A 27,175-nucleotide genomic window follows, 5' to 3' on the forward strand; every position below is an offset into this window, starting at 1 on the left:
CATGGTTAAAAATGGTGATTTTTAGTAACAAATTGGGCTTATATCTAACAATTATCATTAACTTTCTCATTAGCTATTTTCAGAAAAAGTTATGTTTACTTTTTGGGAATTTATACCTTAAAGTTATACTTTGTTCATCCCCTGATGATATAACCCATAACATTTCTTACTCTCATGTTTGACTTATCGATAATGCACTGAAAGCAACAGCCATGGGTCCCCAAAAGCAACAGGTCACCGGACTTTCTAGAGAGAACTTCCCATATGAATCCATCCAAAACTATGCCCTCACTTGTGCTAGTACACACCAACCTGCAGGTGATAGTGACAGTAACACAGAAGTCTGGGCTGGCTGGTAAAAAGTAAATCCTAATGTAGCGCCCCCTGTGATTGGCTATGGATCCAAGCTGAAAGACAGGCACATAATTGAGCCAAATTTAAGTGTGTCATAAAAGTTTAAAAAAGCCTTTTTTTGTTGTTTGTTCTGATATTTGTTGTTATTGCAAAAAGATTTATAAGAATAACACCAAGGTTGAAAAATACTAGAAAAATCCTTTCAAATTTCTTTCCATTGATTTATTGTCTGGTTTAAAAGGCCTGTTTGGAGGTCACTGTATCCAAACTTAGTTTTAAGTGGTGATGGAAAAGTACTTAAAACTTTTATTATAAAAAGGTAGGATACCAATGAAAAATGGATTAACACAACTTTTCATTCACTCAACTTTTAGACCTTCAAATGTTTCCCTCTTGTTGGCTGGCATCCAGCTGCGTACTCATGCTGTTTGAGGGGTGAGGGTGAAATGACATCGAATGAAATGAAGGAATGCTGTCAAATTAAAGTGGGATAGTTCAAATTTAGGGTGGTTAATCAAGCAGGAGGGAACCTGGAGTCACAAAAGAATGTAACAATTAATCAAACCGCTGATACCAACTGCGTTGGGGTTATGTAAACATATTGAGGTAAAGGTAAGAGATTTATCCAGGAATCCTCCCTCTGGGATTTTTGAACACATAAAACACATTTTCCTAAAATCACATTTTTCAACACATAATCAACACATGAGGGCACCAGAGGAAGCGGTCATCCCTGTCTTGACCCATCTCAAGTATACCTCCACACCAGTCTTGTATGTTTCTTAACATGTAAAACTTTCTGTAGACTGAATAGTACTGTTTTTTTTGTTTGTCTGTTTTTTTTTTGTTGTTTGTTTTTTTTCAGCTGATGAACTCCAACTGTGTCCATTCACTTAACAAGTCACAATGCAGGTTTTATGCCATGTCATGTCAAGCGTACTGTATACATAAAAAAATAAATGGTTTTGTATGTTATCTTATATTTATTATTATTATTATTATTATTATGATTATGATTATTATTGTTATTATTATTATTATTATTATTATTATTATTATTATTATTATTATTATTATTATTATATTTAAAGTATTTAATTTCTAACTTGCTCTGACATTCCTGTCCTTTGCATCAATTATTGTTTTACTTAACATCGAAATGTCCTGTTTTTAACCTACTTGACCGTATGCATGTATTCTGTTGTGGTTTTTCTTCTCTATTTTCTTTTTGTTCCTCAAGGAACATCACTACACTGTCAAGTTGTAAAAAAAACATAGATAGAATAATAATTATAATAATAAACAAATAAATAGATTAAAAAAAAAACAAAGGAAGAGATGGGATGATGTAACATATTTCTGCCCAAATTAGTTTCTTATTTTTTTTAAATGAATGAATAAACTTTTTAAATGAGCACTGACGAAATATTATAGCAATGGAGAGACTCAACATGTTTCCATCGTTTTACTTGGTATTGTGTTGTGGCGTTAAGTGGCACCGCAACAACAGCACCATAACATCATGTCAGCTGACTTAATTGCTCATAATATCATCTGACTCTGGCAATAGTGAAACTTGGCGCTTCCTTGTGTCACATTGATGTCAGGACGGGTTCCTATTGGACAGCCACAGACGCTTTCGGATTTCATTGGTCCAGATTGACGTCACTCTGTTAGAAGGGCGGGATTTAGATGCTCCGCACGAGGAAAAGGCTTTTACCTGTGAGTTGAAGCGTATTGACAGTTCTGGTCGACAGGTGTAGGGTTTAAATATAAAAATGCACAAAGGTGTGTTTGTCCTCGCGCTCGTTGTGTTTATCCCTCGCGCTGCTGAAGCGCTGGACAATGGTCTGGCGCTGAAACCTACAATGGGCTGGCTGCACTGGGAGAGATTCATGTGTAATATCGACTGTGATAAGGACCCCAACAACTGCATCAGGTAAGACACCGTGGAGCCATGAAGACCCAGGTGCCACGAAGATAGGCTGACAAGGTGGTGAATAAAACACTACGAATTCATCAATTACACTGTGATTCAGGACCAATGGTTTTCTGTGAAATTCAAAAATGAATCCTATCTGCTGGTCTGAATGCAGACTGCTGTCACAAAAAAGTCATGTGACACTGGCATCCTACTAACAGGAATTGATAATAAATAGGCGTGCATCACTCTCCCTTCTCTGAAGTCTTTTTGTAAATGTTTTACCACCAATCCATTTTAAATACTTCTTATTGCATTAAATCACTGTAAAACACTTTGAACTGCATTTTATCTGTGCAAAAGGTGGTTTATAATAAAAGTTGATTAGTTCATTATTGAAAATAACTATTAAGGCATGGACTACCAAACAGAAAACAGCATGTTTAGTCTGTTTCAATTGCAGAGATGTTAATTGTTATTTCTGGAAACTTCTGTGATTTTTCATTTCTAGAACAACCGATACGACGTCTGGTCATGTGCTACAAATTTATTGTACATTTTATTATTATGATTATTGTGTCTTTAGGTCACATTTATATACTGTCTCCAAAAGCAGGAGACAGTTGAAAGGATAAGACCAATGAAACCAGCAGATTTATAAATTAGCTCTTCACATTCCGAGGGATGTTTATGTCAATGTGAAGTAAATTAATCTAACAAATGTTGCCACGCAGAGGTAAACTTGTTAAGAAAATAGTTTAAATAGCACCAAAAAGAAAGGTTTAACAAAGTCAAACAAAGAAAGGGGACACAAAGCAAAATAAATTACTTTGAATGGGGGTTATTTCGTTTTTGGAAGCATAGTCAAAGGATTTATAGAAAATAATGTGTCTGTTTCTTTTGCACTTAAACATTGAACAGACCCCTTCAACTCATACTTTCTCCTCTTTTTTTGCCCCACTTGCAGTGAGCATCTCTACATGCAGATGGCAGATGTGATGGTGAAGGAGGGCTGGAAGGAGGCTGGTTATGAGTACGTCTGCATCGATGACTGCTGGCTCTCCCACCAGCGTGATGCCAAGGGCCGCCTGCAGGCAGATCCCAAAAGATTTCCAAGAGGCATCAAGAAACTAGCTGATTATGTGAGTAGCTAGTGTGAGAGGAGGGCTTGGGTTTATACTTTTATGCCATAATTCACCAAAAAAAACTTCAAAGAGAGGGATTCAGATAAGTTTCAGGAAAGGAAACACTGCTCCTTTTTGGGGGTTTTATTTTCATAGAAATTGAAGGTTTGTGTATGACTACTTTAAACATGCTGTGAGAAGGATCTTGCAGTGACTCTTAACAAGGCATGTGTTTGTTTTGGAAATGATAGAGATTGGATCTTGTTTTTAAAACAACTTTACTTTTTACTAGATTCAGTGCAAGGAGATAAGGTTATCAACAGTTGTGTGGCGCTGTTGAAAACATTTTAACAAACAGCATAGCTTATGTTTTAGCTTTTAGCTTGTGTTCTATCACTTTCCTGTTAAGCTTTCTTCTGCTCTTCTGTCCTTTTTCTGTCTGACAGTTAGTCTCCTGTGTCCATCATCACTACAACATTAATCCAAGAAATCATTTTCAGCGGAGAAAAACAGAGATCTCTCTTCTCACTCTAAATTTCGTCAGCTTGTTGCCACAGAGACTTTGACGTGCTGTAAATCAGTCCAGTCGTACTTGACCCAATCAGGAGGCTAAGAAGTAGAATTCAGAAGTAGCACTGATCATCATTTATAAAATACAGGGTTATTCACATAAAACCATGTGAGATGAAATATGTATCTGTCCAGTTGTGATTCTATAGGGTGCTGAGTTTAAAAAATCAGTGGTGCAATGCGTCTACAAATCTTCGTAGAATAAAAAAGTTTGGAAATCCCTGGTTAAATAACTTTCAAGGAAAAGTGATTACACAGTCACATTACATATTCATTATACATCCGTCTGAGCAGACCTGCAATTATTTACATAATGAAGGGGAAAAGACCAGATGTGAAAACCAAGCCTCAGATTTTACACCAGTGGAAATTCAGCACCCGGAGTACATGGAGATTCACTATGTGGGAATATATTGTGTTACAGGAGGTGGGAGTATGTTGCGGTTCAGTCTCTCTGCTGTAGACACTGTGGAGGGAAACAGTTGATTTAAGGACCACTGTGACAGCCAGCCAAAAAAGGCTCAACAGAAAACCAGGAAACAGTCAAACTTACTGAGAACTGATATGGCCTGCAAATGAGAAGCTTTAAAGTTGTGCAACATTGCCACCTTCTGGTACTATATGGTACCTTCAGTTCATGCTCAGTAAAGATGGTGCATTTATTTTCCATTTAAAGGTTCATTCTAAAGGACTGAAGCTGGGTATCTATGCAGATGTGGGGGAACAGACTTGTGCTGGATACCCCGGTAGTCTGAATCACTATGACACAGATGCTCAGACTTTTGCTGACTGGGGTGTGGATCTGCTCAAGTTTGACGGCTGCTACATGGACTGGAAACTGCTGGGGGAAGGTGAGGTTTTAACCCTAAAGTATGACTCTTAAAGCACTTTTATTTCATTTTCAACTCTTGATATATTAATGTTTTGTCCAGGTTATGTCAATATGTCAAAAGCACTGATCAAAACTGGAGCAAGTATCCTGTACTCCTGCGAGTGGCCTTTGTATGAGTGGCCGTTTAGACAGGTGAGGAAGCACGTGTGTCTTTTAAAGTCTTATTAGATTGGTGCTGCAAGGAAAAGCACATTTTTAACTTCTTGAAAAAGTTGAACCATTTCAACTGACTGCTTCTACTCAGTAGAAATCTATCTTAGCCATATTGATTCATGACACTAGCCTGGGGGTGTATCCTTTCAAAGAAAAAACATGCATACATGCTAAATCGTGCGTGATCACTCCGTGTAAGCTCCTCTGTGCCTGCAGCCTAACTACACAGCCATCCGCGAGACATGTCACCACTGGCGTAATTACCAAGATGTGTACGACTCATGGAGCTCGATCAAGTCCATCTTGGATTGGACATCTTCTCATCAAGACATCATTGTTCCCGCAGCTGGACCTGGGGGCTGGAATGACCCTGATATGGTACTCTGCTTTAGTCTTTACTATTCCGACCTAATAACTGGACATAAAACCTGTGGTCCTCGAGTAAAGGGTTGTTTCACACCACTGTTGAAATCCTTAGTGAATTTGTTGCTGTATTCTTAAGACAGATTGCAGATCTGAAAGGAATAGTTTCACTTTGAATAAAATTATCTGGTGGTTAACTGAGACAACTAACCTGATAGGTCTGTGCTGTCTGTAATTAGCTGAATAAGCTTTGCTCATAAATACAAATGTCCTTATAGATGACATTATTCCATTTCTGTAGCTCGTGATTGGAAACTTTGGCCTAAGTCATGCCCAGCAGGAGTCTCAGATGGCATTATGGGCCATCATGGCAGCCCCTCTGCTCATGTCTAATGACCTGAGAGATATCTGTCCTCGCTCCAAGAAGCTGCTGCAGAACAGACACATCATAGCTATCAACCAGGATCCACTGGGTAAACAGGGATACTGCACAGCCAAGGTGGGTGACTAATAGCATGATTACCTTCTGGAAAGACTACTGAAAGCCAACACAGAAAACATCCCTCCCTCACAGGTGAACGACTTCGAAGTGTGGGAGAGGCCTCTGTCAGGAAACCGACTGGCTATTGCTGTGCTGAACAGACTGGAGATCGGTGGTCCAAGAGACACATTCATCAAAGAGGTCCCTGGTTGGAAAATCTGCAGCCCACTGTGTAACGTAACACAGATCCTGCCCCTGTACAAGGAGATGGGTGTGCAGAATCCAGAAAGCAACCTGGTTGTATCTGTCAATCCATCAGGAACTGCTCTACTGACTGTCATTCCCGTCAGCGGGGACTTCACTGGCTTGCACTCGCTGCTCTGACATGACATGTTGTCAAGTGTGACACTTTGTAGTCCAACCCCATCACAGTCAGAATGGATGTCTGTCTGATGTCGAACACAAGTCAGGTTCTGCTCAAGGTTTCTGTCTGTTAAAGGGAAGTCTTCTCTTTCCATTGTAATGTGCTAAATGCTGCAGAGTGATGTACTCATGGTGGGTTAAGATAGGGTAAGACTTTTTATCTGGTCTGAATATTGGGTTTTAGTTAATAAAATAAAACTTCAATTTTTAAAAAAAGAGATTTTTTTTGTTTTTCATCAGTATCAGTGTTTGAAAAAGTATTAAGTATTGACTTTGCACGAGGCTTGTAGTTGACAAATTGAACAGGTCACTGGAATATTTTTTCCCAACTACTATGTTAAATGCAGCAGACTGGAATGATGAAGGGTTTATCTGTTTTTAAAGAGTTGAATTTTACGCATCTTCAAGTTTTGGTGAAATATATGAAAAAAGGACAAAACCCCAGCTACATTTTAACACCTTTATTGAAAACAGTGAGAACCTCCAGAAGACTGAGCCACAGTTTAAAACTGGATGACCTGGCCCTGTAAGAAACAGATAAGAAACACGTGGGTTAAAATGTGCTCAAGCATACATTCTTCACTTCATAGTCTGATGGAAATAATGATGTTAATCTTATACCATGTGTAAATAAAGAATGGGTTAAAGATTATTTTCATCAACATTTTATGACAGTCTAACATCAGGTCTAGATTCAGCGTTTTCAATTAATAAGATGTTACAAAAATGACAATTACATTGTTTCTGACCACAATAAAACCAGATAATAAAAATACATGTTTGTTTAAGTAGAATCTTAGTGGAAGCTTCAATGACATGATTTTCATCATTATCAATGCATCTCAACCAAAAAAAGCCTTGCCAAAAGTCTAACCTGCAGAACTCTACTAGAAAATTTTGTAAAGTATATTATTTAACTGCAAAAATCAATAGAGAACATGAGCCAGTATCTGTAATAAGAATGTACTAACATTTTTTTTTTAGACACGCATTTCCTTCTCCCTGGTTAATCTTTAACACTTCCTATTTCTCTTTTCTTCATTTTATTTCTACTCATTGTGGCTTGTTGGGTACATTTTCGTACAGAGAAGTTCTAGTTTTATTTACAATAAAAAGCAAGTTTATACTGGTATAGATACTGGCAAGTATCAACATCTAAAATGGACAATCCAATACCATGATTTCAAGATAATAAAAATCTCCCCTTTCTGGTGGTATCCATAAACACATTACACTCTGTCTAAGAATGAGATCCCACTTTGCAAGTTTCTAAAGTAAAACCATGTCAAACAGGATTATCAACTGTATTATATATAAAGAAGTACTCATGTTTTGTTGGTTGGTGACTATCAACAAAATGTTTGGATATGGCTTGAATTATTAACATGTGATGACTTAAAAGTAAAAAGAGTCAAAAGCAGATATTTTATCAAGTGGTGCAAAACTACATAAACTAAGTTGTGTCATCAAACTGTGTGGTGAAAAGCTCCCGTAGACAGAAGAAATGAGAAAAAGAGCAGCTGATGCCTACCTTTCTCTTCTTGTCTCCTCCCAACTCAAAGTGCTTGCATCTCTTGATGGCCAGCATTCTCTTGGATCTGCAGTTGGGTTCGACGCACTCAAGCCTCAACACGATCTTCTTTGTGGTCTTAGCCTTTAAACAGAGCACACCTTTGAGTCTCATTTCACAAAGACAGCAACAAACAGGCGAATTGTCTCAAGAAAAGATGGGCCATACCTTCTTCCTAAAGATGGGCTTTGTTTGACCACCATACCCACTCTGCTTTCTGTCGTATCTCCTCTTACCTGCAGAAAAAAAACACATTTGACTACATCTTATGCACCACATGAACAGGCCCCTTTACTGTTTGTGAAGAGTTACAACTGTGTGAGCATTTTAGCAACAAAAGTACAGCAAAGTAGCAAAGTTTGTCACGCTAAGCATTATGAACCAAAAATTAACATAACTTTGACAGATGGTAAACAGCTCCAAGCTTTGTGGACAGAAGACATCAGCAAAAGGACAAACGTTTATAGTGGATAAATTCAGCACTTAACGCATGAATCACTGTATTTTTATGACAACATTATCTGTCAAGACCTGCAGACTGAAAAATATCATGACATACGCTTGTGTCGAACAGAAATCCTTCCAAACCAATCTGAGCACACTGACTGCTGAGTATGAGACCTGGGTCATGATAAAAATGCCAGGAAACTATCACCAGACAGAAAACTGTATTAATTATTGAAATAATTTAGTAATTGGCTAACAGTTCATAATACAGCTGACTTTTAGGCTGTATTCAGACAAGAAAAGTCCTGTGGTCCACTTGTTTGGTCCAGACCAAAAACAGACTTTATTTTTTTCGTTTGGTGCGGTTCGTATTCAGTTTGTACTTTTTGCAAGTGGACTATATTCTGTAAACACATCCACGTTTGTGATGATAGTTGCTCTCATTGGACAGCTCTGAAAAAGGGCGGCACACAGGATACAGACCCGTAAATGGAGGTAAGCATGTGTGTTTGTGGTCTTACTAGAGCTGCAAAATAATTTTCAGTTTCAAGAGCAGCTCCTTTAAAGCAGGCTTAACAACACTATTTCAAATTTTGTAACAGCGAAGACGAATGCACGCAGCAAGGAGATGCTACGCTCTGCATGTCCTGACCCACAACATGCTAGCAACAGTGTGGCTAAACAGAAGACTGATGTTCAGGTATGAACCAAAGACGGTTAGGTTACGGTGGCTTTATAGGCCCAAAAGGCGCATGTATCCTGTAGTTAGTTTGGATGGACCTCGGTTTGTATTCAGACCTGCACCGGAGAACCACGAACCGCATCAGAGTTTGTTTGGAAGCGGACGGAGACCACCTCAAAAAGTGGGTCTCGGTCCGGTTGTTTGGTCCGCACCAGGGTTCGTTTGTGTCTATTCACACCTGCATGAAAAGTACGCACCAGCGTGGGAAACGAATCCTGGTCCGTTTACAGTGGACCAAACAGTCCAGGTCTGAATACACCCTTACTTGGTACACTTATAATTGATGCTCCATATAAAGTCCTGAGTGTCATAACCTTGGCTCCAAACTAACCGCAGCTTTAACAACAAAAGGTAAAAACAGGATTCATAATAATGGCTGTTATTACTCATTTGCGGGAAAATTTGGCCAAGTGAGGTTCGGGAACAGAAATACTATTTTATAGATTACAGTCACAGAAGTTGCTGGTGTTTCTGTCAAATGTGACCACTTTAATTGACAAATCAATCGCTAGAAAATTCATCTGAGGTCTGAGAACTTGAATGACTGAAGCTAAAAGCCACTTCTGCTGCCAAAACGCATGAGAATCTTTGTGACAACGTCGGTTGAAAAGGGATCTATAGGACAACAAGTCAACGTGAAACACATTCTTTACCCTGTGCATAGAGGGAATCCTTTCCCTTCTTGTACTGGGTGACTTTGTGGGGTTGGTGCTTCTTGCACTTCTTGCAGTAAGTCCTGCGGGTCTTCGGGACGTTAACCTACAAGAAAAGTAATTGGAACATGAAATCACCTTATACAACCAACGTGGAGATACTACATCACACAGCGGATTACATAGGATGGAGAATAAATTTCACGAATCTAGAGCTTCACGGAACATGATTCAATCCGACAATTACTTGTTAATATTCCTTTTTACATCACGAAAGTGTTTACAACATCGTTCAATCATAAAGGGGCCTAAAATTTGTAAATTGCCTCCGTGTCGCGAGAGAATATGGGAAGTGTATGTTAGCTACAGTTAGCATGTTAGCATCGCTCAGAAAACCGTTGCTTCGACGCGACATGAAGTGTAGTTTTAGATTAAGTTATACATAGGAAAACAGAATACTGATGCCGCTAAATACTACAAAAACTTTTATCGGTTTTTATGATGAATAATCCTGACTACAGAGGGGCCGGCTACAATGGTGAGCAGTGGCACCTCAGTGCTAACACAGCAGGCATTTCTTGAGGATAAATTTGAAGCCAAAAACAAACACAACTTTTTCAATACTGCCATTACTGCATGGATCGAAACGTTTTTAACCAATATGACCTCAAATTGCACAATATTGAGCCTTAAATTTGCAAGATTGAGTTAGATTCTTCTGTGAAGTAGTTGCGTGTAATCATTTCGTACCATGGTTGCGTCCCGATGCAGAGGAAAAGAGGGAGTCACAAAGCGGAAGCACTCCCTAATGTAGACCTCAGCTGTGACCAGATAAGCAGCCTGCCCCCTAGCGGCGGCACGCCATTGGAGGACGGGAACTGCTGGTTAACAAAAGCACTTTGAGGGCTCAACTTGGAATCAAAATTAGGGTCACAATTGTAGTCTTCAGAATGAAACAATGTCCCCACATTTTATATGTCTGCATGTTATCAAAATTGAGTTTGTCTACTCCTTGTTCCCGTAATAATCAAATCTGCTATACACACACCTACGCACACACATACACATAAACAAATAGCCTCAAATGACAGTGGAGCTGCATGGCACAAAAGTGGCCCTGTGTTAATGTTTAGCCCGCTTTTACTTATCACCAAAACTGTCCTGAGAGCTGATATGAAAATGAGCAGGAAGAAAAAGGGGAAGTAAGCCAAGCTGATTCCTCTCAGTGGGTGTGTTTGACTTTCTTGCATCACAAACTAACACACATTAAATGAAATGCAAGCAACTGAGGCAAAGGTTCATGCCACTGCTTCAAGCCTGAGCATCTGCACTTGACTGTTGGATGCTTGATTTATTTATTAACTTCTTTTGGATGTCTGGGTAAGTGACTAAACCTTTTTTTATTGATTTTGTAGTCATTTAGTATTTTATATTCTTCTATTTTTAAAGTACGTACCAATCTCCATGACCTCTATACAAACAAAAAGTGGTGTCATATTAATACAAGTACTATTCTGAAACCTGCTAATGTTCAATTTAATGCAAAGTGCTAAATGAAGTGAATGCTTATCCTCTGAACTAAGAGACATGTCTTCTAAGCTTAAGTTGTATCTGAGTGTTTTTGTTCAATGCTGTACTTTGATGGTGCTTCATAAATATAGTCCATTTACCACATCTTGCAGCACTTAAGTGGTTCAGACATATGGTGAGGTTTTAAGAGATAAGAATGAAAACTTGTGGTCAGTTGATAACCCATGCATGAAAAATCATGATAAAATTTGTTAGCACTTCTATGGAGGAAAAGAATCGATAAATGCTTGAATAACATACAGGAGGAAATGTGTATGCTATGAAAACTGACCTTTACAGGACACCACAGTGCACAATTCAAAGGTTTTTTTCACACGTGTGGGAAAGCTTTTTTAAGTGGTAAACTCACCCTCAGGTCTTGAACCTGTTGCTAACTCTGTCTGTCCGTCTCTGTCTTTTACCCGCTTACACACATGTTCTTTCTTTTCACTTATCAGTCAGGAAACATCAGGAAAGACAGCATCATGGCAGGTTCCTGTTGAACAACATTACATGTTTGCTGTGTCATACCAAAGGGACATTGTGCAACAACACATATGAATGCTTTACATCAGAAAAGCATGTAAAACTACTTAAAAAGTACAGATTTGTAAAGTTGCAGGCAATATTTAAAGATCTATTACTTATACATTTAAGAGCCAACTCCAACTGATCTCCAAATTTGGGATGCAGAAAAGTTGCGTTCAGTATCTCGCAGTTTAAAGAGATGTTTTGTCTCTAATTTTAACAACAGGTGAAGTCAAGTAAGTACTTTTTGTTAGAATAGCTTCACCGCCTGTGATCAGACATGATTTTGTGAGAAGTGAAAAAAACAACACCTCTCTGTGTTAAAAGTATCATGTTTTTCAGAAAGACCAGAAACAGAGAGAGATTCTGCAGAATCCCCAAGAGAGAAAAATAAATAAGACTGGTGCACACCTAGTTTTCAGCACGAAGTAGTTATGAAAGTCCTAAACTTATTCCCAAGATATGTGTAAAACAGTTTGAAGATCTAAACACTGATATCAAAATTTATGTAAAGGATAATTCAAGGTTAAGGTTTATGAGCTGCATGGCACTGAGTTTCTTCTGTCTTCATGTTGCAGTACAACACTGATGCAACTTCCCTATGAGTTTGTCTGCGTCAGCCACCGTGAGTCAACTCCCTTAAAAAGAGGCAAAATATATCTGCATTTTGTTTACAAGGAAATATGGACGTTCAGCTCTGGTCAGGTAGCGCTAACTGATAAGGAGGAACAGAGAAGAGGAGGTGCATCTGTGTTTCAATCATGTTCCTCAAATAAAGCTAATGATGTGCGATGACCTCAGGTTGTGACAACTGAGGGATGAACTAACAATGTTAGGTGGAAAAGAGAACAATGCGATCAGCACAAACAAAAACGTATAGGCATTGTAAGTCTGCTGTAAAGAAATGTTACACTCCTGGTCAACAGGGAGTGACAGAAACTTCTGGTAGTGTCACAGTTACAGCTCAGATGATAGAAGGAAGTGCTCTCAGGCTGAAAATAGGCTAAGCTGAAGTGCAAACACAGTTTGACAGAAACTAACAGACAATGAGCATTCAGCCGTAAAGATAAAAAAAAAGGTGAGTTTGAGTTTCTTATAGTCTTATTACTTAATACTGGCTCACTGAGTCTTTTCACTTTTGTTGTACTCAGACTTATGCTGAGTTTCAGATTCTCACTGTTTTAACATGAAGAATGGGCTTTGCAGGTTGAGAATACACTGTTTCACTAATGTGTCACTTTTATGTGATTTCAACTCAGCCTTTTTTGTGGTGAGTAATGAAAGTCTGAACACAGGATTGTAACTTATGTATCGGCTGAAATTCAAATGCTTTTTCTCTCAGTTTAACTTTTAATTCCTTACCACATATGGAGATACTCCTTCCTTCTGCCTGCTTGTCTATTTCTGGTGTTTTCTACTTTGCTTATAAGTCGTAAACAGAGTAGTTTTGCCTCACCTATGAGCAGACATCAGTGCAGCTTTGCCCCAGTCCACTCTCATCTTGTTCTTGTAACTTTAGCTTGTCTTTGAGGTTTAAATTTAGCATAGGTGGTTTGCAGGTGTTGAAACTTGAATGTCTTTTTGTCTGCCTGCTTATCTTATGATGCAGGTACAATGTAAAGCTGTGTGTGAGCATGTGTGTGTAAGAGCTTTCACATGAACTCTGAGATAATTTTTTTGTTTGTGTGTCAACAAATGATATTATTTGAGTATATTATGTTCAGGAGTTTAATTTTTGTGTTTTGTGTAAACACTGGCTGCGGTTGAGCTGCTTTTAAGTGCATTAATCTATTTATTCCAGAGTTTCTTGGAATAATGTGCTATATGTCGACTTAAATTGATCTTTATAAGCTGCTGTGTTTGATATGTGCTGACATTTCTTGAGGATCATCCATCACACTGCAAAAAAAACTGAAATTTTATCAGTTTAAAGTGTTTTTGTCTTATTTTAAGTACAATTTGTCTTGTTGTACTTGACATGAGCCACATTTAACTTATCAGTCCAGGAAAGTGTCTTGTTGCAAGTTGTTTATTGACAAAAATGAGGTCTGAATTGCTTGCAACAAGCAATAAAAATCAGCCAATGGAGCAAGAGATAATTTGCCCAAAAATTTGCTTGAAACTAGAATAATGCCTTAATACAGGCAACTTTTCTATTTTGTCATTGGTAGATTTTTTTTTCTTAAATTTTGTCTTTAAATAGCTTGAAACAAGACATTTCTCTGAATGTGCCCCAATCTAAGCCTAAAAAGATATTTCCTACTGAAAAGAAGACAAAAACACTTGATAAGATTTCAGTTTTTTTTCAGTGCAGATACTTGTTTAAAACATGCATTTTATCATGTTATATGGACTTTATCCTAAAATTTTATTTGATATCAGGTTTTGAAAGTAATGACATGTGACTGTTTTAGTCTGCACAGCATAGTGAGCTTGCCCCAACACCTACTTAGGGGTATAATGCTTTATCTGAACCAGCTCCGGAAATCTAAACAGTCCCACAAACAGAAGAAAATCCAAACTTAATAGTATGAGGAGTACACCCGAGTCTGGAAATTAAGTAAACAGACTCATGAGACTCTTGACTGATGAGATGAAGTGGGGGATTTCAGAAGCAGAGGGCATTGCTGGCAGTAAAAGCAGGCTTATGCAAACTACAGCTAATCACAAACTGATGCGTGCAAACTCCCACGTCTCTCCATATCTGTCCATATCTGAGCCGTCAGCTGTCATAGTGGAGTTGGTCTGAATCTATGGAGGAAAGGCAAATGGAAGCTTACATTTAGTTTATACTTAAGGATTGCAGAAAAATTAAGTGTGAATTGCAACATGAAGCAAAAGGCCAAGCTAAGCAGACTGATAATGTGTGAGTCAGTCACAGCTCTCAGCATCACTGGCTGAGGTGTGAATATTGGGGGTTTTCAGCTGCAAAGGAGAGGACAGCTCTTGTGCTCTTATAATGCTTTAATGCTTCCAAAACGTCTAAATCTTTTTCTCTCTGTCTTGTTTCGAAAAGACCAATCCTGACTGAATCATGTCAGAGAGTATCATGGAAGAAATCTTCATCAAACGCTCCCAGCAGAAGAAGAAGACTTCACCTTTGAATTACAAGGAGAGGTGGTTTATCCTCACCCATGAAAAAATAGCCTACTACGACTATGATCCTGAAAAAGGGGTATGTATGTACACTAATCAACAACAGAATATCATATCTGTGCCAGGTTTTTGTTTTCTTTGCTACATCTGTCTGTTGTTCCCCGAGTCACCTGACTGTTTCCTCATCTGTTGAGCAGAAGCGAAAAGGTCTGAGAGGATCAGTCGACCTTGAAAAGATCAAGTGCGTAGAGACAGTCCAGCCAGAGCCCAACGCCCCTCAAGAGCGCATGTACGCATTCCAGGTAGACTTTTCATCAATATAACACATAAATAACACCACGAAAGATCAGAGATCAAACTCCAACAATGTTTGAAACTACAGGCAAACCTTCTTTTCTTTCTCTTCTTTATCAATAATGGCATCTCATTGACCAAGAAAGTAAAGCTGTTCAAACTATGCATGGAGGTTGGATGGCTAGCAGGAGATTTTTAAAACACAACTCTCCAGAATGATAAAGGATGTTTAATCCTCCAGCAGTTGGGAATATGAAAGTTCAGTGTTAAGAAGTGAAACCATCTCTTACCCTTTAGTGAACTTGGGGCTTTCAGTGACCATGCAGCTGTTACCTTTACGCTTGTGTAAACTCACATAACAAGGATACAAAAAGGTGTTTACCACCAGTAAAAGCCCCTACCTTTCCGTCATGTTTGCTCTACCTTATAGCTTGTAGACAGAAACTTTGGAAGAAGGAAATATCTAGAACTGGACTCATTGTTGTATTTCTCTTTGGCTGTAGATCGTTTACAATGAAGGGCCGCTTTACATCTTTGCAAAGACTGATGAAGTTCGTGCTCAGTGGATAAAGAAGCTGAAAGAAAGTAAGTACACATGCACACAGTTTTATCCATGGGTCTGGTGTTTATCTTTTATTGAATCTGGAGGCCGTATCTTAGCATCACCCAGAAATAGTCTGTCGATGCAAATATCAGGGTTGACTCAATGTAAATGTCCTGTGTGTGTTTCTGTGTGTGTCCTTGCTGGTACAAAAAGTGGTGCGCTTCAACAAGGACCTCATGCAGAAGTACCATCCTTGTTCCTGGATGGATGGGGTGTGGCTGTGCTGCCATCAGGAAGTCAAGCAAGCCATGGGCTGCCAGGTGCTGGATAACAAAAACGGTGAGGGCTCCTTCAGGTTGAATTTGACGACCTAATCTCTGTTTACTCTTTATTTATCAGTTGAAAATATCATCAATAGGCTTTTCATCTAAACCATCTCGACGGAGAGGATCAAGGAAACCTCTTCCTCCCACCCCAACAGAGGTACGAGCACTGTCTCTTTAAATACGTTCAACCATTGACACATGTCAAAAAAACTGATCCCATGATCCTGTATGTTGTTCCAGGAGAAGCCTTGTCGGCCTTTACCTCCACAGCCTCCAGAGCCGACAGGCCCCTCTGTGGGCACGACTGTTATAGCTGAGTATAACTACACACCGATGACACCTCAGGACCTGGAGCTGAGGAAGGATGAAGAGTACACCATCCTGGAGATGTCTGATGCTAACTGGTGGAGGGCCAAAGACAAATACGGGTACCATGATCGGAGATATAAAAATCATAAAAGTTAAACTACACACAAAACAAACCTATGTCAAAATACTTGGGATGATGTTCAGACCAAGTGCTCATGTATAATGCACAATATACACACATTCATGTTTTATTTACCAATCATATTCAATGTCAACATTCATAAACTTCTCCATACTTATTTGAAAAGATAAACACCTCAGCAAATGTTTAATTTCTTAATGTTTATGTTGTTTGCAGAAAAGAAGGATATATACCAAGTAATTATGTTGTGGAAGCTCAAACTGGACTAGAAAGATTTGAGTGAGTATGCTACAGTTGTCTTTCATGAAAGCTCTTCGCACGTATTGAAATGTTTCTTCGATTGGAAAACAAGATGTTTATATTTGTGTTCACAGCTGGTATTGCAAGAATATGAACCGTAGCCAAGCAGAAAAGCTGTTAAGAACTGAGGTAAACACAATACACACAGTATAAAACACCAAATTTAAGTAAATAAAACTGATTTAGTGTTAACTTATGCTTGTGTGTTGTTTCTCCAGAACAAAGATGGAGGCTTTTTGGTACGGGACTCAAGCAAGGCTGGGAAATACACTGTATCTCTGTTCAGCAAGGGTGGAGGGTGAGTAAGCTTGGTGGTGTTTAACACACCATTGTGGTGTACCATTTACAGTATATCCTCTATCCACAGGCTCCAGTCATGTGTGAACATATGAAAAGCAGAACTGTTTGTAATGAAAGCGGAAACAGTGGGCCACAGAGGGAGAGAGATGTAAATTAATCATGCAAAACATGGACTAATCTGCCTGCAGTGGTTTTTCATCAGTGGGCTGTGAGACTGAGCTGCATTGTGGATGACCCTGAGCAGATATCACCTGCTCAGACATGTGTGATAAAACATGGCTTCCTGTGTTGATGAATCACTTAATCTATTCTAAGTAACTCTTCACACTCTCCACAGAGAAACTGGGGGGAGCTGCAGGCATTACAACATCTGCACCACCTCACAGGGACAGTTCTACCTGGCAGAGAAGCACAATTTCGGCAGCATCCCAGAGCTCATCAACTACCACCAGCACAATGCAGCAGGTTAATAAATAGAAGGCTCATAAAGTGATTTCATTAGATTTTCTGCTGTGTGATATAATTACAGTCAATTTCAGGTGCGGTAACAGTAAATTGTGCTGTATAAATCATTTTCACATCAAAGGTTGTTTTCATGTCCCTCTCTAGGTATGGTTAGCAGGCTGAAATATATTGTAAGCAACCGGGCAGGGCCTCCATCAACAGCAGGGCTCGGTTATGGTAAGAGTTATTCACTTCAACACACCACAAAATTATAGCACACCTGCTTTATTACCTCAGCCAAAAATGTTTATGTTTTTGGAAGTGTTTCTCTGTGAACAACATAACTCAAAAAGTAACGAACACAGCTTGATGAAATTTTCAGGAAATGCTCAAAATGAAATAAGGAAGAAATTATTAAATTTTGGAAGTGATCCAGATCACCGTCTGGATCCAGGATTTTTTTTTAAGGATTCTTTATCATTGAAAGATAGAGCCGTTTTCACCATATGTGTCTATAACTCCAGGATAAATGGTTGAATTGCTTTGCAAAACAATATAAGACAAGGTCACCATAATTTCTGACAGGTGTAAAAGTATGATCAAGATCCTGGCAATATTCTGGATACTAAGATCCAGGATATGAAATATGTACTTGGTCATCATAATATTCAACACTGTCAGGTAACAAATTATCGTACAAACCTGCAACTTACACCAAATTGTAGCAGACAGTCTGCTGAAAGGGAGTATAACATTAAAGTAGGACTAATGTGTTGCGTGACAATCACAATATGCTTGACGGAGGTCTGCGCTCTCTGACTGCTTTTTTAGTTTTCTTTTTAATTATATCTGATGACACTCTGATTAGTTAATGTCAAAAGAAACCTGATCTCTGAGATTGTATTTGAACTCCTTTTATATATGTGTAATTTTAACTGCCATCAATTCTTTTCCAACTGGGGAAGTAAAACTGTAACATGCGTTGAACAAAATTACTTTAATGGGTTAAAACACAATCTCATGCCATTAACCACTGATAGGCAGCAAGCAAACATCAGGGGTGAGAGAAAACAGATAGCCAAACTCTATTTAAGATCAGGAAATAACACTTGTACCAACTGAAACCTTATTTGATTAGTAAAGAAACCAACTCAACATGTTAAAATGTGAAATGATCTGACAGGAAATTGTGTGCTGTTCTACTTATGGTCTAGCATATCAATCTGTTATATCTGTGGTTTATCTTCTAGTAAAAACACTTTTTTTTCAGCACTTGCCTTTTTTTCTTGAACAAAATGATTAAAATGTTCATTTGGGAGCTTTGGAGATGCTGGCTGCTTCCCGAAGCATTATACAGGTGAAAGTAAAGAAGTGCTGCTCTGTTTTTGTTGTTTTTCTCAGGTGTGTGGGAGATTGACCCGCGTTACCTCACCTTCATAAAGGAGCTGGGCACTGGTCAGTTTGGAGTGGTAAAGTATGGAAAGTGGCAAGGCCAGCACGATGTTGCCATAAAGATGATCAAGGAGGGATCCATGTCTGAAGATGATTTCATAGAAGAAGCCAAAATCATGATGTGAGCTAAACTTAACTCTGTATTTGTGGGAATCTTAACCACAGCCATTATGATTTATGTATGAGGCCAAGAGAATAAACAGGCCACATCATTTTCTGTAACTCATTTGAGAAAAACCAATTCATAATATTTTAAATAACTTCCTTCTCCTTTTGCTTAAACCAGGAAGCTTCGTCATGAGAACCTTGTCCAGCTGTACGGCGTGTGCACCAAACAGAGACCCATTTATATAGTGACTGAGTTCCTCTCTAATGGCTGCCTGTTGACGTACCTCAGGGAGGGCCTGAAGCAGCATCCGACAGCTGTTCAGCTCCTGGAGATGTGTAAAGATGTCTCTGAGGGCATGGCCTACCTGGAGTCCAAGCAGTACATTCACAGAGACCTGGTGAGAGACTTTAAGAGGTCCCTCCAACCATGCAAAACATATCCCAGACAACTTGAAATCCCTATGTTGAGATGAACCTGGATAAGATGTTGTTGTTGTTTTTTGTCTCTTAGGCTGCAAGGAACTGTTTGGTAGATGGCAATGGCACCATCAAAGTGACTGACTTTGGACTATCAAGGTAAAATACTCAATGCATTATGCACGATTTATAACGTAAGGATACAAAACCAGTTTTACACTTTCTTGATGTCATAGTCCTGACTAACTCTTGTGTGACATTGCTTGACCCTTTTTATTACTATTTTTGCTACACTGACACAACTGCACTCCATTAATTTTGCAGTGCAAGCTCTTTCCTACTTTATTCCTATTATAATATATTTCACAGAATAAGATGGCCCTGATGTTGGTTTAACTATAAAAATGAATTGATATGCTGCGACTAGCTCTACACTTTTTTATACATGGCTTCCAACGCTTTTGATGTTCTTATATAAAGTGTTTACTGTGTTAGTTAAGTAAATACTTCTTTTGTACCACACTCTCAGGTATGTCTTAGATGATGAGTACACAAGCTCAGCAGGCTCAAAGTTCCCTGTTCGATGGTCGCCTCCAGAGGTCCTCCTCTACTGCAAGTTCAGCAGCAAGTCAGACATATGGGCATACGGTGTGTAAATCTATATGAAGTTAATGTTTTCACAGACAAGTGTGAATCAAATCTTCACAAAAGTGAACCAACTTTTATCATACTCAGGGGTTCTTATGTGGGAGGTGTACACTTTGGGTCGGCTTCCTTATGAGCGCCTCAACAACACGGAAATAGTGGATCAGGTTTCCCGGGGCCTACGCCTGTACCGCCCCCAGCTGGCCAATGAAAAGGTCTACAGCATCATGACAACGTGTTGGCTAGATGTAAGTAGATCATTTTGTGTGTGTGTTTGTGTGTGTGTGTGTAGTCAGATTTAGGAAGAAGAAATTCTCGACACTTAATTAACACCTTCTCTTTTTCATATATTTTTTTAGAAAGCTGATGAGAGACCCACCTTTGAGGAGCTCTCTCTTACCGTTCAGGATTTGCTGTACGAGCTGCAATAGATCTCACAGTAATCCATGAACACACACACAGTTCACCTTGATCAGATTAACATGGGACTGCATAGGCACTCTGGGCTCTTTTGTGCATATGTGCATGTAAAATGTGAAATTAACTGGTTTTATTAGCTCTGTAATGATGTTTTGGGTACTGTCAAATTGACCAGCATTTACAATGTGTATATTTTGTGCATGATTGTTGGTTTAAAATAAAAATGTGTCTTAATTGTGTTCTTTTGATTGTGTGTTTTAATTTTGAAATGTTAAAAAATGAAAGCCAAGTTTGACAGACTGAAACGTTATGTGAAATAAAAAGACTTATTTTTCTCTTTCAAAACATCATTGTTATGCACTATAGGATTGCATTGTTGTTATTTTGCTGCCTGTTTTTTTTTTTTTTTTTTTTTTTTAAACCTTTCCTTTTATTTGACTCTTAGATATGATCTTCCATGGAAATACAATTCATGCTTGGAAGAATGGTTTTGCATACAGACCCGTACGTAAAAATGATTTCAAAGCTTTAAAAAGTAACACTTTCAGATAAATCTTCAACATAATTTCTGATGGATTTTTTGCTTGAATGTGATGGGGTTTTTTGTTGTTTAGTTTGATTATTATTATTATTATTATTATTATTATTATTAATAATAATAATAATAATAATAATAATAATAATAATAATAATAATAATAATAATAATAATAATAATATTTAAAATGCTTTATTAGCAAATTAGCATTACAAAAGAACAGCAAACAATTATATTAAAAAAAAAACAGTGTAAGGAGATAATTAAGTTGTATACATAAAAATTACAATAATTAAGTAATAATTCATTGACAGCGAGTCAGAAAAAACAAAAATTCACAAAAATGTTTTACATTTGGAACATTAGGATAGAGTTTGAGCAGCTTTTTTGTTGAGTTTTTTTTAAGTCCGGATATGGTTCTGACTCCTTTTTGAAGGCACAGAAAGAGGGCCTGTTTTTTTTTAGAACTTTGCACTTACTTATACAAAACTTTGCTGGTAAAATAATAAGATTACAAATATAAAATTCGGTTAACAGTTTTGCTTGAATGTATTATTAATAACGTTATTCCCAACGACTGTATAAAACATTACAGTCGTTACAGGAAAAGTCACGTGATGCTACATTTGATGACGGAGGACGTCAGAAGAACACCTCCTGCGATTGGTGGATTGACTTCCCGTTTCCCGTCGTTCACACATACTACAGTACATGCACGTGAAGGTCAGCTATTGAGCCCTACAGTATTCACTTTTAGAAAATATTTCGTATAAGAGCTCTCTTTAGGTAATAATGGACGGCCAGGGAGCGACAGCCGACCCTCAACTCCAACAGTTCATCGAAATCGAGTCCCAGAAACAAAGATTTCAGCAGCTGGTGCACCAGATGACAGAGGTCTGCTGGGTAAGATCGGCTCGAAGCTAACGCTAACGCTGCAGCTCTACAATTGACTTTCAGCTCCAACTGACAGATACCATATCTATTAAATTGCAGAGACAAGGTATTTGCTGTAGTAAATGAGCTGTGCTCTAATGTTTACGCTATCCTGTGACAAGTAGCCTAGTTTATGACCCCTTTACTCCGTGTGTCACTCAACCGTCCTGCCAGGTAGCGGTAAAGGGGCTAAAGTGAACAACAGTTGTATGGTGTGCTGATATGCCAGATATGTTTTCCTTCTGCAAGAGATGATAAACCACTTTTCTTGTCGTATTTTTCCACTGTCACTGTTAAAGAGACTTGTACAGAGCACTGGGGTCACAGCTTGGGCAAGGCCTCATGTGCAGCAGGAGGTTAAAGCACAATATCAACACATTGTTGGTATTTCAATGGAATCTAGGGCCCCTATTTTTATCAGACAATCTTAGGTTTTAGTGGTTTCTTACTGTGTTCTTTTGTGTCATTTTTAACATCCACAAAGTTATACTACATAAAGTCAAAGACACATCTTTTAACATAATTTGTTCTGAATTTAATACTTATCTATATATCTGAAACCTTATTCTGCCTACCCACTGAACATTTGAGATATCTACACTTGGAACTACTAAACTAAAAACTCTTATTTGGGGCACATATAAACAAAACAATGACCAAGTTCATGATGATTCCAGAAACCACTGACTTATTTCACCGACGAGTTTAATATTCAACAGCTGTTAAAGCTGTTACTGAATCCTCATTTTGGTAAGGTAGTATTGCATAGCAGTCAATTTGACGTCTGACATCTAGCATTAAATATTTCAACATCTTGCGAAATATGCACAATTACAAAGCATTTCTCAGCCCACAACATTTCAAATCATGTGCTGAGTTGTTTTTACTTGGTCTTCCTACCTGATTGTTCTGTCTCTGTCTCTAGGAGAAATGCATGGATAAACCTGGGCCAAAGATGGACTCAAGGACAGAAATGTGCTTCGTTAACTGTGTGGAGAGGTTTATTGACTCAAGCCAGTTCATCCTAAACAGGCTGGAACAGACTCAGAGGGGCAGGGGCTCATTCTCTGAATCCATGTCAGACTAAATGTTGTCCCAGGAAAGACTGTCAATACGCAGAGCACTCAGCACACGCTCTGAAAGGATGCTGTTAGGTTGTGACGCAGCTTACTGAATGTCACTGAACTGTCCCTTCAACCGGAATGAAAAGGAACATCATTCAGTGTTGCTTTGATACAAGTGCCTGAGATAAACATCATGTAAAGAGTAATGAAAGAGTCTGTTTGTCCTCCATTTTGCAGGATATGTGTTAAAACACTTTCACTGTAGTCTTCTGTTGTGTTGGTTTTGTCATGATACATGAAAATCTGTTTAGAAGTCACACTTGAATCTATTTCTTTGACTTGTGGGTCAAGCTTTGGGGACTACAGGAAGATGGATCCATCATGGACATTGAGCTGACCGCCTGGTTTGACAGCCACAAAACTTCACCATCTGCTCTGCCGTAACTGCAGAGAGCAAATGTTCATATCATGACTGAGGAGGCGTAAAGATAAGGACTGTATATATGCAATAAACAAAATGCCAAATGATTCTGTCCATCCTTTGAAAAGTTGTAGTCATTTACTTACATTTTAATGAGCATTTTCAAACAGAACATGAAAGTTAACAGTTGACATGAGATACATGTTACAGATTGGCATTTGTTAAGAATAAATGTATACAGGGAAAGACATTCTTTGGTGCTGTTTTTATACAATACTGAGGTATTACAGAAACTCATCAGCTGTTATTGAAATATACGCATCTAGAACAGTGATTGAAATGCGTTAAAGATTTTAAAAAGTTTTCCTTTACATTTACTGTAAGATGAAAGCTAAGGTTTAAAGTGCAAACCATGAGTCAGATCATTGTTTCTATAACAGAAGGCACAATCTGGTTAATGCAAGGTACAATTTTACATCCAACCTTCTTTTTGGACATGGAATACTGTGAAAAAAAAAAATATATAAATTAGAGTGCAACTCACTACGTATTAATAAAAATAAGTCTTCAAACTCCTGTGAGGAGTTTTGAGTGGTTTCAAAACTGGTTCAGGATCTTGTGCATTTATATGATGTAAAAAAGCAATCGTGACCCTCAGGTCTACTCACTGTTTCCTTTTGGTTATTTCGAATGCCTGTTACCAACATAGCTGAAGAATAGCTCCACTAAGCAAGTTCCAGTGTACAAACTGAAAGCCTTTGTTAACATTTCCACAGTAACTCTATTAGCTGGTGCAGCAGAGTGAGACTTTTTGTTTCAGAAAAAACACATTTGTAAAATATAAAAGATGTCTGTAAAAACATAAGCTGTACCAACATGTCCACAGGTGTGGCCAAAACCTTCACAAAATGTAAAGTTCCTTACAGATGCCTATAGATTAGATTTCCATCCTCTATTTCTAAAATATGTGAAATCCAGTGTAAAAGGCATAATTCAACCACTTTGGCAACTTTTTGGTCTACATACAGATTTAGTAAACTAGCTTGTAAAGCCAGGATGTTGTTAAAGCGACATAATTAATGTGACTAATGTAACTGGTGAAAAGACAGTTGGTCCTCGTCTAAGAAGCTCTCTGGTGCATACTCCACCCCCCTTTGGAGCCTCCCTCTCGTGGTAGCTTTGTTTCATCTTCTGTTTGGGTGTCAAAGCTAGGGAGAGCCACATAAGGCTGGCTTCCCCAAGGAAAACTTTGAGGACCCTTCCTTAGGTAGATGGGAAGGGAATCCCAGCTAAATGTGATGTCCTTGAAGGCGTGGAGAAGGAAGATCCCCAAAATGATGGTGAGGAACCCACTTATCGTCCCCACTATTCCATCAGTGGTCATACTCAACCACTCCTTGAAGAGGATGGCTGAGCAGGCCATGACAGAAGTGGTGAAGAAGACATAGTAGATGGGAGTGACTAAGGAGGTATTGTAGATGTCGAGGGCTTTGTTCAGGTAACTGATTTGAACACTGACGCAGATTGCCAGGCAGATGATTAAGGACCAGAACAGGGGTTCCTTCAGCACTGCGGTACCAGCAAACAGCTCCTTAATGCCAATGCCAAGGCCCTTGACACAAGACACAGAGAGGGAGCCAATCACAGAGCAGATCAGGATGTAGACCAGCACATTCTTCTGTCCAAACCTCGGAGCCACAGCAAAGATAAGAACCAGGCTGCTTCCCACAACGCACACAGCATACACAATGAAACCTGATGGGGGCATTCAAGAAGGAGTTAGTACCCTGATAAACATCCATCCAACCCTTGTCTGGGATTCAGTTTCTGCAGCATGGTTAATCAGATCACACTGATAAAGGCCTGGTCCTACCTGGGTCTTTGAGCTTCTCAGCCATGGCAGTGAGGGACGCGACCTCCTCCTCCTGTGGGGCATGGATCACCATTACTGTGGAGCCCATGACGCAGAGGAGACATCCAATCTTGCCGTGCACATTCAGCCTCTCATTCAGAAAATAAGAGGACAGCACAGCACTGAATAGAGAAAGAAATGATGAAAACAAAGTATTTTAATAAAAAAAAACAAGAGACTCAAGCCAAAGGGTTGAAATCATGTATTTTAACATTTACTGAAATCATTTTAATGTAACGTGAATCTTGCAGTCACCTCTCATTTGTATTTTTCTGTGTTATAAATAAGGTCTAAAACATGGGAATAAGTGTGTTTAACTTTATGTTGGCAAAGTTGTAGGAGTTAGTAATTTTCTGTCTTCCATGAATTAACTATTTAAACAGAAAAGATTGACCTCTACCAGTTTAGGCACAGGTAGAGGAAGCTTCCTATAAAGGCAAAGTGCTGCTGCTCTCCATGTTGACACTAATCAGATGCTTCTTACCAATTAAAATGTTTGATTGGAACTAACTGTTGCATATACTGTAAATAAAATGTGACTCAAATCAAATGCAATACCTGACAAGCACACTCAAAGCTCCAAGAGGAGTCACTAATGTGGCTGGTGCAAATGCATATGCAGCAAAGTTAGCCGCCTCTCCAGCTCCCACTGCAATTAAAAAAATAAGACCATCAGTATGCAAGCATTCATCAGTTTTGCAGCTGAGATGTAAAATATGATGCTCCTTCAACCACTCTCTTAACAGGAATGTGTACTTCACAGAGATGGTGTGGGCGATGCACCTACTGCAAACTCGCTAGCACAAATACCAAACCCACAAGAGCCGCCTTCTTGAAAACAAAGACCACAATGTTTCCTGGTAGAAGCGTTTCCAAGTGTGATAAGAAAACAGATGTACACAGTGACATGATGGAAGCCAGTAAATCAGCTTCTTACTTGATATTAGTCCTGCCCACCACAGCCATTCTTTCAGGTAAGCATATCCCCCTTGACCTGTGAGGTACACAAAATAAAACTACAGTTTAGAAATCTAAGCAGCAAATTTGACAAGTTATTGGATACTTTGCTTTTCTTTGAGAAATTGTGACATATTTCTAGCCACACAAATGTTTTCGTTTTCCACAACTTATTTTAAAGACAGTTTGATAAGTTTGTATAAAGTCATATTCACAGAAGACTACCTGCTCGCATAGAACCCTTGCTGGCCAATCGCAGCAAGCCTTTCTTCTTTAAGATGAAACTACCACCGATAAAAGCACTGGAGCTCACAGCCAAAGTGAGACCGATGTAGAAGTCCGTGCGATTCACTTCCATCTGAAATAGCGGATAAAAAGTATAATACTACTTAATACGCAGGAAAAAGAAACAACTTTACTGTTACTTTCGGGAGGGGTCGAGCAACAAGCACCCCATGTTTAACATCACATGATAGGCTGACTCTAACTGCCGCTACGAAGTTTAAACTCGCTTTCGAGACAAGATGTCACAAGAAAACGGAAATAAATGCTTTCCGGAATTACTTTACGATTAATTTGTATCCTATATACAATTTTTGTGTCATGCTAAAATTAAAAGTTAAAATATCTTACCTCCCTTGTCACGTCAACCCCATTCGCTGACGCAAACTGACTGCAGGAAGCGGAACAGCTGATTGGTTGGCTGTCAGCTCTGTACTTCCTGGTTGTTTCCTTGGGAACCGAGGCGAAGGAGGAGCCTTTCT

The 27,175-nt window shown here is 38.8% G+C and overlaps 5 protein-coding genes across 5 annotated transcripts; 3 read left to right on the forward strand and 2 right to left on the reverse strand.

The window, feature by feature from the left end:
* The first annotated feature begins 2,041 nt into the window (after window positions 1–2,041).
* gla (galactosidase, alpha) lies at window positions 2,042–6,461 on the forward strand. Its single transcript, XM_074673802.1, has 7 exons — window positions 2,042–2,293; window positions 3,243–3,417; window positions 4,646–4,820; window positions 4,902–4,993; window positions 5,231–5,392; window positions 5,679–5,876; window positions 5,952–6,461. The coding sequence occupies exons 1-7, from the start codon at window positions 2,133–2,135 to the stop codon at window positions 6,240–6,242; spliced, it is 1,254 nt and encodes a 417-aa protein (XP_074529903.1). The 5' UTR covers window positions 2,042–2,132; the 3' UTR covers window positions 6,243–6,461.
* A 266-nt stretch (window positions 6,462–6,727) lies between these two features.
* On the reverse strand, window positions 6,728–10,517 carry rpl36a (ribosomal protein L36A). The gene is made up of 5 exons (XM_074673804.1): window positions 10,444–10,517; window positions 9,694–9,799; window positions 8,020–8,087; window positions 7,813–7,935; window positions 6,728–6,805 (listed from the first exon to the last, which is right to left on the reverse strand). The coding sequence occupies exons 1-5, from the start codon at window positions 10,444–10,446 to the stop codon at window positions 6,785–6,787; spliced, it is 321 nt and encodes a 106-aa protein (XP_074529905.1). The 5' UTR covers window positions 10,447–10,517; the 3' UTR covers window positions 6,728–6,784.
* Window positions 10,518–10,954: 437 nt separating this feature from the next.
* btk (Bruton agammaglobulinemia tyrosine kinase) lies at window positions 10,955–20,759 on the forward strand. Its single transcript, XM_074673806.1, has 18 exons — window positions 10,955–11,073; window positions 14,807–14,965; window positions 15,084–15,188; window positions 15,684–15,765; window positions 15,938–16,063; window positions 16,143–16,207; window positions 16,291–16,478; window positions 16,718–16,780; window positions 16,876–16,930; window positions 17,020–17,099; window positions 17,439–17,566; window positions 17,711–17,782; window positions 18,947–19,118; window positions 19,284–19,503; window positions 19,617–19,681; window positions 20,052–20,170; window positions 20,258–20,415; window positions 20,527–20,759. Exons 2-18 carry the CDS (start codon window positions 14,825–14,827, stop codon window positions 20,596–20,598), a joined length of 1,911 nt encoding a protein of 636 aa, XP_074529907.1. The 5' UTR covers window positions 10,955–11,073; window positions 14,807–14,824; the 3' UTR covers window positions 20,599–20,759.
* Window positions 20,760–21,912: 1,153 nt separating this feature from the next.
* On the forward strand, window positions 21,913–23,697 carry timm8a (translocase of inner mitochondrial membrane 8 homolog A (yeast)). The gene is made up of 2 exons (XM_074673805.1): window positions 21,913–22,027; window positions 22,983–23,697. Exons 1-2 carry the CDS (start codon window positions 21,917–21,919, stop codon window positions 23,142–23,144), a joined length of 273 nt encoding a protein of 90 aa, XP_074529906.1. The 5' UTR covers window positions 21,913–21,916; the 3' UTR covers window positions 23,145–23,697.
* Window positions 23,698–24,035: 338 nt separating this feature from the next.
* Window positions 24,036–27,127, reverse strand: LOC141793267 (magnesium transporter NIPA2). Its single transcript, XM_074673803.1, has 6 exons — window positions 27,045–27,127; window positions 26,637–26,769; window positions 26,392–26,448; window positions 26,013–26,103; window positions 25,416–25,576; window positions 24,036–25,297 (listed from the first exon to the last, which is right to left on the reverse strand). Exons 2-6 carry the CDS (start codon window positions 26,767–26,769, stop codon window positions 24,663–24,665), a joined length of 1,077 nt encoding a protein of 358 aa, XP_074529904.1. The 5' UTR covers window positions 27,045–27,127; the 3' UTR covers window positions 24,036–24,662.
* Window positions 27,128–27,175: the final 48 nt, after the last annotated feature.

Source organism: Halichoeres trimaculatus, unplaced genomic scaffold, assembly GCF_033239565.1.
Source record: "Halichoeres trimaculatus isolate MK-OKI-2021-1 unplaced genomic scaffold, fHalTri1.1 fHalTri1_scaffold_7, whole genome shotgun sequence".
Taxonomy (NCBI): domain Eukaryota; kingdom Metazoa; phylum Chordata; class Actinopteri; order Labriformes; family Labridae; genus Halichoeres; species Halichoeres trimaculatus.

What these genes read in the sequence shown, in the direction of transcription:
- btk (XM_074673806.1), top strand. Translation starts at nt 14,825, where the DNA reads ATGTCAGAGAGTATCATGGAAGAAATCTTCATCAAACGCTCCCAGCAG. An exon ending in TTCCTCCCACCCCAACAGAG is followed by an intron (nt 16,208 to 16,290) that starts GTACGAGCACTG and finishes ATGTTGTTCCAG; the next exon opens with GAGAAGCCTTGTCGGCCTTT. An exon ending in GAAGAAGCCAAAATCATGAT is followed by an intron (nt 19,119 to 19,283) that starts GTGAGCTAAACT and finishes TGCTTAAACCAG; the next exon opens with GAAGCTTCGTCATGAGAACC.
- timm8a (XM_074673805.1), top strand. Translation starts at nt 21,917, where the DNA reads ATGGACGGCCAGGGAGCGACAGCCGACCCTCAACTCCAACAGTTCATC. An exon ending in AGATGACAGAGGTCTGCTGG is followed by an intron (nt 22,028 to 22,982) that starts GTAAGATCGGCT and finishes CTCTGTCTCTAG; the next exon opens with GAGAAATGCATGGATAAACC.
- rpl36a (XM_074673804.1), bottom strand. An exon ending in GGATTCCCTCTATGCACAGG is followed by an intron (nt 8,088 to 9,693) that starts GTAAAGAATGTG and finishes TTTTTTCTGCAG; the next exon opens with GTAAGAGGAGATACGACAGA. An exon ending in AGCCCATCTTTAGGAAGAAG is followed by an intron (nt 7,936 to 8,019) that starts GTATGGCCCATC and finishes CTCTGTTTAAAG; the next exon opens with GCTAAGACCACAAAGAAGAT.
- gla (XM_074673802.1), top strand. Translation starts at nt 2,133, where the DNA reads ATGCACAAAGGTGTGTTTGTCCTCGCGCTCGTTGTGTTTATCCCTCGC. An exon ending in TCAAGAAACTAGCTGATTAT is followed by an intron (nt 3,418 to 4,645) that starts GTGAGTAGCTAG and finishes TTCCATTTAAAG; the next exon opens with GTTCATTCTAAAGGACTGAA. An exon ending in CTGGAAACTGCTGGGGGAAG is followed by an intron (nt 4,821 to 4,901) that starts GTGAGGTTTTAA and finishes TGTTTTGTCCAG; the next exon opens with GTTATGTCAATATGTCAAAA.
- LOC141793267 (XM_074673803.1), bottom strand. Translation starts at nt 26,769, where the DNA reads ATGGAAGTGAATCGCACGGACTTCTACATCGGTCTCACTTTGGCTGTG. An exon ending in CAAGGGTTCTATGCGAGCAG is followed by an intron (nt 26,449 to 26,636) that starts GTAGTCTTCTGT and finishes TGTACCTCACAG; the next exon opens with GTCAAGGGGGATATGCTTAC. An exon ending in GCTTTGAGTGTGCTTGTCAG is followed by an intron (nt 25,577 to 26,012) that starts GTATTGCATTTG and finishes TTCTCTATTCAG; the next exon opens with TGCTGTGCTGTCCTCTTATT.